At 48.4% G+C, this 12,070-nt stretch overlaps 1 protein-coding gene across 18 annotated transcripts in view; it reads right to left on the reverse strand.

The window, feature by feature from the left end:
* CDC14B (cell division cycle 14B) overlaps positions 1 to 12,070 on the reverse strand; it is a 112,846-nt gene that overhangs the window by 29,779 nt on the left and 70,997 nt on the right. For all 18 annotated transcript variants that reach the window (XM_075599297.1, XM_075599357.1, XM_075599343.1 and 15 more), the window contains exons 4-8: positions 11,808 to 11,900; positions 10,064 to 10,140; positions 9,046 to 9,112; positions 730 to 792; positions 351 to 438 (exon numbers count right to left, since the gene is read on the reverse strand). In XM_075599297.1, the coding sequence (XP_075455412.1) occupies positions 351 to 438; positions 730 to 792; positions 9,046 to 9,112; positions 10,064 to 10,140; positions 11,808 to 11,900 (388 nt within the window). The remainder of the gene's footprint in view (positions 1 to 350; positions 439 to 729; positions 793 to 9,045; positions 9,113 to 10,063; positions 10,141 to 11,807; positions 11,901 to 12,070) is intronic.

Genomic DNA, 12,070 nt, shown 5'->3' on the forward strand with positions numbered 1-12,070 from the left:
CAGCATGCACATAAAATTTTGCAGTCACAATGCATCCCTGCCCCACAGCTTATAATGTAACTTTGCTGCCCGAGGTACAGGAACACACAACGACTTGCCCAATGTCACAAGGAGTTGACACTGGAATTCAAACAAGGTGCAGATTTCATACTTTTATGTAATTTCATAAATATAGAACTACTTATTTACAATATAGGCTGCAACAAATGTAATATCAAGATCTTCCCTCTACTTCTATACCGGGGCCTCTTGGACATACAGTCTATGCATTTATTTTGGATTTATTGCCCCCTCATCGTTGTTTGTTTTTAATATGAAAATAAGAGATGGATTTTTTTTTAACCACATACCATTCTCCATTTTACTCTTTGGATGAGGCCCGCTAAAAGCCAAGAATTTCCTTGGTATTATCCAGTTGAAATCGCCATTTTCAGCTCTCTACAGAGAAGAAAAAAAAAAGAGGGGGGGGGGTACAAGTTAGTATATTTCTTGTACGTCTCTTTGGAAACAAAATAAGCACTGTTCCCCAGTGTAAACAATTAAACAGTGCGATAGCTCTATTAAAAATAACTTGCTACTGTAAGAATGCAGCTTCCATATGTACAGCAGAGAAGTACTGGATTGTTAACTATACAGAACCAGACAGGCTATTATGTTAAAATAAGAAATGTCGGTGCTAGTTCACAGTTGTTTTGCGACCCGACTAATTTCCGTTTTGGCAACACTTGCCTCATAATGCTGATATTCCTCCATGTCAAACGAGCTGAAATCAAGGAAGTCATACTGCAGAGCCTACACACAAAAATAAAAAGATAAATCAGGAAACACGACACATTGAAAACACCAAATGTATGAAAGAGGTCTATTCAGTCAAACTTTGAGCAAAGTACACAATTGATGGATGTAAAATCTTTGACAGTAAAAAAAACCCCCACAACATTAATACCGTTTTGGGACAATTACCTGGAGGACTGAGGGAATTGTTGCTTATCCTAGTTCCTCTAACTCAGTGTGTTTCAACAGCACTTGGGTTCCCCGTGTGTCCCTAAAGGGTTCCCTGCAATTTTCAGGTCATTTGAAAATCGTACCAAATATAGAAGAATCGCTATTATAGAGTGTTGGTGTTCCTTACAATGCATCTGATATCAGACATGATGTTAGAGAGGGTTGGGGTTCTGCAGAATTTCATAATAAAATCATAGGGATCCTTAACCCCCCCCCCCCCCCAAAAAAACACTAGAAAAAAAAAAAACCACCAACTCAATGATAATGTAATTAGGAGCAATTCCAAAAGTGGAAGGAGAAAAGGTACATATGTAGTAAATGTGCATGTTGTTCCGAAGTGGAACTGCACCTTTAAGCAGCATTTACAAGTTCTGGACAAAACACACATGGGACTTAAGAAGAAAATGACCACAACTTCAGGGACGGACTCAAATGAAGGGCACAATTGCTTGGAGTAAGTATATAAAACTGACAACTTCAGATAAGATTCAAATAAAATATAGATGGAGACTGGGTTAAATACATTTCTTTGGCACTTTTAAACAAGCTACCACTGATCCCCGTTCTAACATGGTGCTTGGGTTCCACATAATGCAACACGTTATAAAATAAAAAAGGCCGCCACGACCGGGGTTCGTGTCCGCAGAGGGGGAGAGCTGGGATAACTCTGTGCTACACCTCGCTCCATCCTGCTGTCCCTGTGTCTCTCCACCGTCCCCCACTGTCTCCAGCAGTCAGAGAGCTGCAGGAAATTATATTATTAAGGGAAGTGTGTGCGGCTCAGGGCTGCAGCCTCCCCTCTTCAGGCTTATTTTAGTCACATGATCTCCCCGGCCACTGATCACCCCACACAGCAGCTTCTCCTCCAACTGAACTCCCTCACACTGGCAAACGTTTCAGGGACGCAAAAGAGCACGCGCCAGAGACATTCTATCCTGGGACGGGAATGCACTACTTCAAAGCATGAAATAAGCCACATAGATGTTCCACATAGAAGCGCCGTTACATTTTGCCAGGTCCTCACTAATTATTTGACAGGGCTGGAATGTGAAATAGTGCTTTTAGGAGATAGGGGAAGGAGTATACAGTGGTAGGGAGGCTGCCTTTTAATCAAATACTTTCCCAATGTGGAGGCAATAACGGAGCACATGAGACATGACTGAGAAAATGATTTACAGATCATTCCCAGCTTATTGCGAGAGGGAGAAAAAGGAATGAAGTGGAGAATGCATACATTACACAACATAAAAAATATCTTCAATAATTTAGCTGGTTACACATTAGCTCTAGCTGTTGAATATTAACTTACAACTTAAATGTAACAGTTGTGCATCTGAAAACAAAACATACTATGAGTCCGTGTTTTTCATGCATTATAAGAAGTGGTGTGAGAGTAGCAGGGCAGGGCACAGCTGTCTCCTAATAAATGCTGTCACTTCTCACACAGGACATGGGGTAAGCTTTTAATCACGTGTAGCCCCTGTAATAATTAGTGGGCTACCAATCCTTCTCCTACTGGAGTACGCCCTGGTAAGGGCAGGCGCCAGTAGTAATCATGGGTTTCCCCCCCCACCAAGCCCTGCCTGGAGTGATAGAGGTAGGCCCCTGACTCTGTAGCAGGCCTAAGACAGAGGGGAGGTCCTGCTGACATCATAAGGGGCAGGGCTGTATCTATTTAGTGGGTTGCTCCTGTGTGTGTCTGGGCAGTTCTGTTGGAGTGTCAGTCTGGAGGGAGTATGAGTTGAGTCCGAGAGTTCTACCTGGGAGGTGGAGAGTCTGCCAGTCTGTTGGAGAGTTCAGTTCTGTAACAGTCTGTTGCAGTGGAGAGAAAGATGTGATAGTTGTGAGAGTGAAGAGTGCTGGAAACAGGAGAAAAGACACTCAGCCATACAGATTAGAGCTGATAGCACTATAGTGCGTGGACCAATGCCCCTCACCCTGCTGACGGGGTGAGGGGGGAGATCTACCCTCACCCAGAGAGTATATCCTGGAGGTGGGGGTTGGGGTATTGAAGCCCCTAACCAGCCCATCCTGCTAGGGTACAACCTGGAGGAGAGGAGAGGAGGAAAGGCCTGCAATTATACATTTGGAGTGCACTGCTGTATATGAACTGCTGTGTGCCGCTGTGCATGAAGTGTTGCTGTATCATTGTGCAAGGACAATAAAGAGTGCTGCTATTTTATACAAAAGACTGTGTGGAGTTTAAGATCACTCGCCCTGGGACCAGGGCTTCTTCTGGGAGGATCTTAACCTATTCATATAGGTCTCGCCAGAAGATGGAGGCGCTGTACCACCCCTGTTGCTAGAAAAGATGAAGGCATATACCCCAGAAGCCTGGCCCTGTTATCCCCCATACCACCGCGGGAGACTCAGGCCCTCCTGTTCCAAGCAGGTATGCACCACCATAATACAGGTAGCCAGCCCTCAATACACCTTAGAGGCCCGATCTGTGTCTGGGGTGGGGGTGGGGGGGGGGGGGGGGGGAAACATGGGCTACATTTGGACAGGCTTTCAGCAAGGCAGAGCGGGAAGAGTGAAGTGCACCTTCCGTGCAAGTACTGGAGAGAGTAGGGCATGTAATACCTTGGGTAGTCAGGGGAGCGTGGATTCCCGCACAGTACGCCCTGGGTGCCCTAAGAGGGTGATGTAAGATGGGTGTGGAGCTATAGCTGTCCTAGTCCCTTGAGGCAGGTAGTGTGAGGCAACTGGGGGGGTGGGGTTAGCCTGTTAACTTGTCCAGGGACCATGGCCCAGGGCCCGCACTATGAGTGGCCAAAAGCAGGAGATGCCCGGGTACCCTAGCCAGCACCCACATAAAACACACCACAGAGTACTTGTAGGAACCGTCAGCGAGTGCGGTGCACAGAGAAGGAGTTCTGCCTAGCCTGGGGTATGCCACATCATACTAGTGGGTAAAGCACAGAGAGATAGCATGCAGAGAGCGTTCAGTGAACAGTTTGAGTATAGTCAGTGTCTAGGAACGAGTTTTGCACTAGACACTGAGAATGGTGGTGATATACATTTGGTGGGCTCATCAAAGATGGCGACCGTCACTACATGTGCTCCGCGGAGCAAGAAAGAGTCCAAAATGGCGACAGCAGCGCCATCCACGGCCCAGCAGTTAGCAGCCGAGCTAAAATGGCGACTCCTGCCAATACTGGAGCGCGCACGTGAATCGTGCAAAGAGACTGTGAGAGAAATGTGGAGGGAGATGTGCAGGGGTTTGGCGCCAAACCCAGATCCCCTGCAAAAGGAGCGGAGCGGCGCGAAAGCCGAAAGCCCACCCACCTGTGCTGTGACTGGCCAACAGACCAGGCCATGTCACACTGAAAGAAGGAATGCCCCTCTTGTTTCCTCCAGAGGGAGGGGGCACAAGGAGAGCCAATCAGGAGCGTCCTCCCAGCAAAGGGAGGGACAGGAAGTGAGAGCGAGGAACTTCACTTTTGCCTGACTGTTGAAGAGCAAGGAGCTGAAACACTGAACTGTTCCACCCCTGAACTAAAAATGTCACAGCTAAGCATGACCACGTTCCAGTTCCCAGGAGGATTCCTGGTAGTGGAACTCGACGGCCAAGAGTACCTCCGGTCCCTGTGCATACACTGCAGGACACCCGGACCGGTCCCAAGCACGAAGGCACGATGCCCTCAATGTGGCATGTTCTACTTGTGGCCTACTGAACCGTGGCCCATGATCAAGACCCCTCGGGGTGCCTCTCCGGGAACACTAACGGAGGTGGCGGAGACGACCGACGAGGCTGCCCTAGTTCCCTGCACCCATGCCGAGGTGGGAACCAAGGCCCAGCCAACTACAGAGCCGAGCGGAGATCCGGCGGAGAAGAGCGCGACCGCAATGGAGGTACCGGAGCGGGCCGTTTCGTACCACTACCCACTGGCGGTGCCGCAAAAGACCCAGGTGACTCCCTAGCGGAGGATCCGACCAAGTAGTCTTCGGAGGAAGAAGATGGCGTTTCATCGGTGACGATGCGCCTACCGGCGAACCACCCCAGCTGTAACAAAGATAGCAGTCCACTTACCGGAGAGAGGGAGCAGACGAGTCCGGACACCTCCCGACGGCGAGCGCTGGTGCGGCCTGAGGCCCGTAGAAGTCCCACGGCCGTGGTGACTCCCAGTGCGGCGGAGACGGCGTCCGAGGCGGATCCAGAGGGACCCGAGTACATCAGCCTGCAGCGGGGCGGTAAGGAGACTCCACCACCCCCTTACTTTCGCCAGGCGAAGACGGCCCCTGCAGAGGACGAGAAGGAGAGGCGTGCGGCCTACTTACCCGTCCGCGGACCCGATGATCCACCACCGCCCCTTCCGGTCCTTGACGCACTTCCGGTGCGTGACCACGGAGCGGATGGGGATTCCGCGGGCGGCCATGATGACATCACTTCCGGGTCTGACTGGAAGAGAGGCCCGGGATCGTTGTTCTCCCCGCAGAGAGCAGGTATGGCCGCTGCCATGGCCACCCTGCGTAGCCAAGGTCCTTCCAGAGGATCGCGGGGCTCAGCAGAGAGGGCAAGCAAGAAACTGCCCACTGGTCGCGGGATTACCCGCTTGCTGGACATGGAACTGGACATTGCCCCAGCCCCCTTGCCCCGGCCACTGCCCCGTCACGAGTATTACCACCGGGACCTAGCGGGGATAAGTTAACAAAATACCCCAAATACTCCAAGGACTTGCGGGATTGGGAGTTAAGCGATGAAGGATCTGATGGGGAGATACCGTATGCAAATGTAATTCGTATACCTAACGCTGTACCATTTTCTCCTGTATCTAGAGGGAGGGCCCGAGGATCCAATACTACTGCGGAGGCAGGGCCGGTAAGCCAGGTGGGTTCCAAAATGAATCCTACCAACTACATAAATGCCAAGGGTAGACGCAGCTGCTCGCACTCTACGGAGGCGGGTACGTCCGGTGTCTCATCACAGACCAAGTCAGAGACAGGTACTTCTAGCCCCATATCAGCATACGAGCACCGTGACAAGTGGTGGGCACCCCTGTTCACTGGTTACCACAAGGGTATGGACCGCACCAGGTTCCTGTTGATCAGGAACAATATAGTTGATCATTGGTGGGCGGTAGGTGTCTATACTCCCGAGGAGATTTCAGGAGATAGAGCAAGGGATCATCATGCCTAAGGGGCCTAGTATATTGTACAATGACGATATTGCTCTGGTAGAACCAGAGTTTTGGGTACTGCCAAGCAGGGCGGGCCATAAGAAACTGACCAAGTTGAGCCAGACAGATAGAGCCATAGTGTTCCGGTATAGACAGTCCCACGGGTATGAGTATCCTTATGTGCCTGAACCCATAATGAGAGAAATTGAAGAGAACCGAGACCGTTGGCTCAGGGAGGCCTTACAAGAATACTTAAGAACAAAGTTTGGTAAGGCGGGATACCACAATGAGGACCGAATCAGTGAGGTGGTCCGGGTCTGGAGTATAGGACGGTGCATATACATGCACAGTGTAATCTACCGGCCAGAGTCTGGGTCGGTACAGCCCTACTATATAACTGTAACTGACCATAATGGGAGAAAGGTCCGGAAGCCTGACCCAAAGCATTATTACTAGTTGGTTCTCCCCGTTGGGAGTACCCGGCTACTGTTACGCCACCTGGTGGTTGGCTCAAAAGATAACCTGTCTTGCACTGTGTTTGTTTCCCAGGTTTGTTCTCCGCAGGATGGTGCTGCTAAAGCTAGGTCCAAGTGGGGACCATTGGATTCCACTAGAGGGAGAGTGTAGCCCCTGTAAGAATTAGTGGGCTACCAATCCTTCTCCTACTGGAGTAAGCCCTGGTAAGGGCAGGCGCCAGTAGTAATCATGGGTTTCCCCCCCACCAAGCCCTGCCTGGAGTGATAGAGGTAGGCCCCTGACTCTGTAGCAGGCCTGAGACAGAGGGGAGGTCCTGTTGACAACATAAGGGGCAGGGCTGTATCTATTTAGTGGGTTGCTCCTGTGTGTGTCTGGGCAGTTCTGTTGGAGTGTCAGTCTGGAGGGAGTATGAGTTGAGTCTGAGAGTTCTACCTGGGAGGTGGAGAGTCTGCCAGTCTGTTGGAGAGTTCAGTTCTGTGACAGTCTGTTGCAGTGGAGAGAAAGATGTGATAGTTGTGAGAGTGAAGAGTGCTGGAAACAGGAGAAAAGACACTCAGCCATACAGATTAGAGCTGATAGCACTATAGTGCGTGGACCAATGCCCCTCACCCTGCTGAGGGGGTGAGGGGGGAGATCTACCCTCACCCAGAGAGTATATCCTGGAGGTGGGGGTTGGGGTATTGAAGCCCCTAACCAGCCCATCCTGCTAGGGTACAACCTGGAGGAGAGGAGGAAAGGCCTGCAATTATACATTTGGAGTGCACTGCTGTATATGAACTGCTGTGTGCCGCTGTGCATGAAGTGTTGCTGTATCATTGTGCAAGGACAATAAAGAGTGCTGCTATTTTATACAAAAGACTGTGAGGAGTTTAAGATCACTCGCCCTGGGACCAGGGCTTCTTCTGGGAGGATCTTTACCTATTTCTATAGGTCTCGCCAGAAGATGGAGGCGCTGAACCACCCCTGTTGCTAGAGAAGATGAAGGCATATACCCCAGAAGCCTGGCCCTGTTATCCCCCATACCACCGCGGGAGACTCAGGCCCTCCTGTTCCAAGCAGGTATGCACCACCATAATACAGGTAGCCAGCCCTCAATACACCTTAGAGGCCCGATCTGTGTCTGGGGGGGGGGGGGGGGGGGGGGGGAACATGGGCTACACACGTGTATAATCAGAATACCATAATAAATAGGGTAACCCCATATAAGTCTGCCCATAGAGCTACTTTCTGGAGGCTGAGTCCTTTAACCCCTGTGATTGCATTCTATGCATGCAACAGGACATATTACAGGCACATGTGGCAGCAAGGAGGTTAACAACGAGACATTTGAAATAAACTCCCCCACAGCATCTCCTTTTACATGGAAGCAGCATTTTTTTTGTAAAGAGTGAACTTTTTTTTACCCCCTCCCCACTGACAGATTTATGTACTAAATGTCTGTCATGGGGAGAAGGGGGAGTTAGAGTTTAAGACCTACGCCTCCGCACGCGTGTGCGAGACCCTGCTAAAGCCGCTCATTGCGGCTGCAGGGGCTCACTGACCAGTGTCAGCGCGCCTCAGCGCTGACCATGGACTCAGCCTAAAGATGAGGTGGATTTTTAGCCTTTTTTTTTCTTCCTAGGAAGGGGAATGAAAAAAGCCAACCCATCTTAAAACCATATCTGTGATGGATCACTTTTATCAAGTATTTATGGTAAATATCTCTCCTCGGCTCCGGCATCAGGGAGAGGAGGGGGGGTGCCGGCAGCAGCAAGAGCATAGACTCAAGGTAGGCGATCTTCTGATTTTGAAAACGGGAGCCACGCCCAAACCGCGTTATACGCGGATTCGGGTGGTAACAGATTGCGCTATAATGAGTTGAGCGGTATTTGCAGCAAATAATGGCTTTTGCATGTTGTTAAAACAGCAGGCCTTATCCCTGTGCCCTAATGCAGGGGTGCACAAACTTTTCCCTATGCGTACCCCAGCCCGCTCTCCTCCGCGCCTCCCTCCGTGGCGTCAAATGGCGTCATGTCATGGTAACGTAACGGCACACGACCCCATGGCGTCATTTGACGCCGGGTTACCATAATGACGTGTCCCTGGAAAGGAAGGCAAGTGTATTATAGAGGCCTCACGTGGCCCCCGGCATTTAATTTAAATGCTTGGGGGGAGAGCACGGGACCTCGATAACTGCCGCGCCCCCTCCCCCCAGGAGGGCGCTCCCTCCAGTTTGTGCACCCCTGCCCTAATGTATCAATTAGCTGATATTCAAGCAACATGCCGGAGTTTTACTGTTCCTTTTGTTATGGCTACAATTCTAACCCAAATGTATAACACCACTAAACGTTTCACTACTTCAGAGGTCTATAAAAGCTACAGCTCATTGTTCAGACATGACAGGGTTCTTCTGATTAACATGCATCTTATTTCCCCCCAGCACGTGATCAGTTCGACATCTTACCTTGTGCACCGCATGAAAGCAGTCAAGAAGCGTTAGATGAAAATTACAGGTACCAAAGGAAGCGTCCCTGCAACAGAACAGATTATTGAAGATTTGTATTTTTATATATCGAGCGCGAGTTGACATTGTAGCATAGTCGTCGTCTTTCTAAACAGGTCTGTTATATGTTGGCACAAGTGTGTACACACACACACACACACACACACACACACACACACACACACACACACACACACACACACACACACACACACACACACACACACTGAAAGAGTGAAACTACAAGGGCATGCCACAACAACTTCAGGAACACATCCTCCTAATCCCTGAATATGAAGTTTCAAAGCGGCAGTTCCACATAGCAACATATATATGTCACTTAATAAAATTAGCTTTCTTAGAGACACATTTACTTTTGCGGTCTAATTCTATACGGCTTCACAATAACAGAACAAAAACAGGATTAACAATTAACCTGTATACAAACTCATCATGGAAGAGATTAGGTAAAGATGATAAAAAGCTCTTCAAAGTACAGTATTTGGTTACTATGAAAACACAGTTGGTAAACGATTTAAAAAGGTAGTTATTCTGTTCATTCCCTTCTACATCTATATTTATCCTCTTAAAATAATCTAATACTGTACTTGGAAAGAGTATTATATTGTTTGCCTGTCAAGTCTTTGCAATGACTACATTATTTTACCTTGCTCAAACATTACCCAGTTGCTGATATAAAAACAATGAGCCAAACACGGATTGGACTTAATTTTGACATGTTCAATGGAGTACATTTTTGCCGGCTCCTTTATTTCCAGAGTTTGTTCTTCAAACAGCAACGCTAGCATCAATTGTTAAACTGCAGTCCAACGAGACCATATGACCGTATTAAAAAGACCATATGATCGTATTACTTTGGAAGGCCAGCTGACATACAGCACTCCAATGGACTAACAGGGAACATCTGCATGTGACCCGATAACGTTGAATGTTTTCAACATCAACAATACGCACTTACCTAAATGGCAGGTAGTTTATGTTACCCGCTTGTAAAAGCCTATACACGTCTTCAGGGAGTTTGTTCAAATATATGATCTGTATATATATAAAAAAAAATATATACATCGCATTAAAAACTAGTTAAAATTACTCTATGAAGTGGGAGAAGATGGCAAAGGTATTCTGATGTAAACAGATATTGGGGCTTTTTTGTACACTGAATAAATGTACTGACCCTACCCTACATGAATGAGTGAAAGTCCTTTTATGCTTTTGCATGTATGAATTTAGGGGTCAGGCAATCTATTGTGGAACAGCATTTTCAGCGGCTCAAAAGCCATCTCCCTGATTAAACATGCTTAAAAATGTACCGGACAGTAAAATAATAATACATAAGGGGTCAAATAACTGGCTCGGTCTTAAAGAGCAACTTAAACAGGAATGGTTCTAAGTGCTCCACACTTGTGGCACTCAGCAGATGTATCACTTGGAGAGGGGATATTTTTAATATAACAGCCCAATGGACATGGGATGGAAACGGAGTAGAATTCCTCTGCCAATGCCGGAGAACGTCGACGACATTTCAGCCTCAGGGAAATTCTGTAATGCATTAACAAAGTAATAGCAGAGGACGATGCTAATTTTTCTTTCACTTTCCAAGTATTTGTTTGACTCTACAGCAGGGGTGGGCAATTATTTTGGCTAACGGCCACTTCACGAGCTTTTGTAAGTAAGCTCTGCTGGTCACACACTTAATGTAGGTCCTCGTCAGCTTCTCGCGCACATGCTCCCCTTCCACAATCTCTTTCCCCCCACCCCCCTCCTTCACCCACCCGGTTGCCCTCCACGGGGCCCCACGTGGCGCGGTTCCTTACATGGCGACAGAGGGAGCCAACCCAGGCGGTGATTGCAGAAGTTGGGCCCGAGTTCATGTGGATTCCAATTTTGTTGTTGTAACATGGGTTAGCTCCCATGGCCACGTAACGCCCCGCAGGTAAGGCCCCAGAGAGAGGGGGTCCAGATTAAAATCATCTGGTGGGCTGGTTGTGGCCCGCTACCCGTATTTTGCCCACCACTGCTCTACAGCAGGGGTGCGCAAACTGGGGGGTGCTAAATTTTCAGGGGGGTGGGGGGGTATTGGGCGTGCACGGCAGTTATAGAGATCCTGCGCTCTCCCCCAAGGCATTTAAATTACGTGCCGGGGGACAGCGCAAGGCCTCTATAACAGCACACTTACCTTCCTTTCTAGCGACACGTTGTCAAGGCGACATGGCGTCAAATGACATCACGTTACCAATGCAACGTGTCGTCTCATGACCCCGCACATCATTTGACGCCGGGGCCAAGGGTGCGAGGCAAAGGGAAAAGTTTGCGCATCCCTGCTCTACAGTAGGGGTCTCCAAACTACGGCCTGGGGGCCACATCAGACCCCCCACAAGATTTTATCCAGCCCGCAGCAACTTGAAATATATATATATTTTTGCTCATTATATATATTTTCCAATGTAAGCACGGTATCCTCTCTTTGTAATTGTCACATTTCTCTCCTGTTCTTAATCATATCATGCCGATTACCCCAAAAAGATCCAAATAAAACGTATTCATTCATTTATAAAAATTATAAACCGATTTTGTTTTCTTTGGCCCGTGAAAAAGTGTACAATATACGGCGTGTCCCTCGTACTGAAAAGTTTGGAGACCACTGCTCTACAGGCACATGATCTGACCAGGTCTGCTACGGATGATCAGGTTTGAGTACTTACAGCATAGCTTCCTATTAGAAAGGCAGCATTGGCTTGCTTCTTCTGATCACCGCCGGTGTAATGAAGTATCTTCTTCCTAGTCACCGAAAAGGACTGAGCAAAGAAAATAAGGTTACCAACGCATATTTGTAGTTCATACCAACTCAGGGAGTTGGAAGACGCAAAACTAAATTCTTAAAAACCAGCCACTAAAATAAACAAACACTAGCGGAAAAGAAAACTTGCATGACAGAAAGGGGACAACATTCAACTAAACTATGCAA

Source organism: Ascaphus truei, chromosome 1 (genome assembly GCF_040206685.1).
Source record: "Ascaphus truei isolate aAscTru1 chromosome 1, aAscTru1.hap1, whole genome shotgun sequence".
Taxonomy (NCBI): Eukaryota; Metazoa; Chordata; class Amphibia; order Anura; family Ascaphidae; genus Ascaphus; species Ascaphus truei.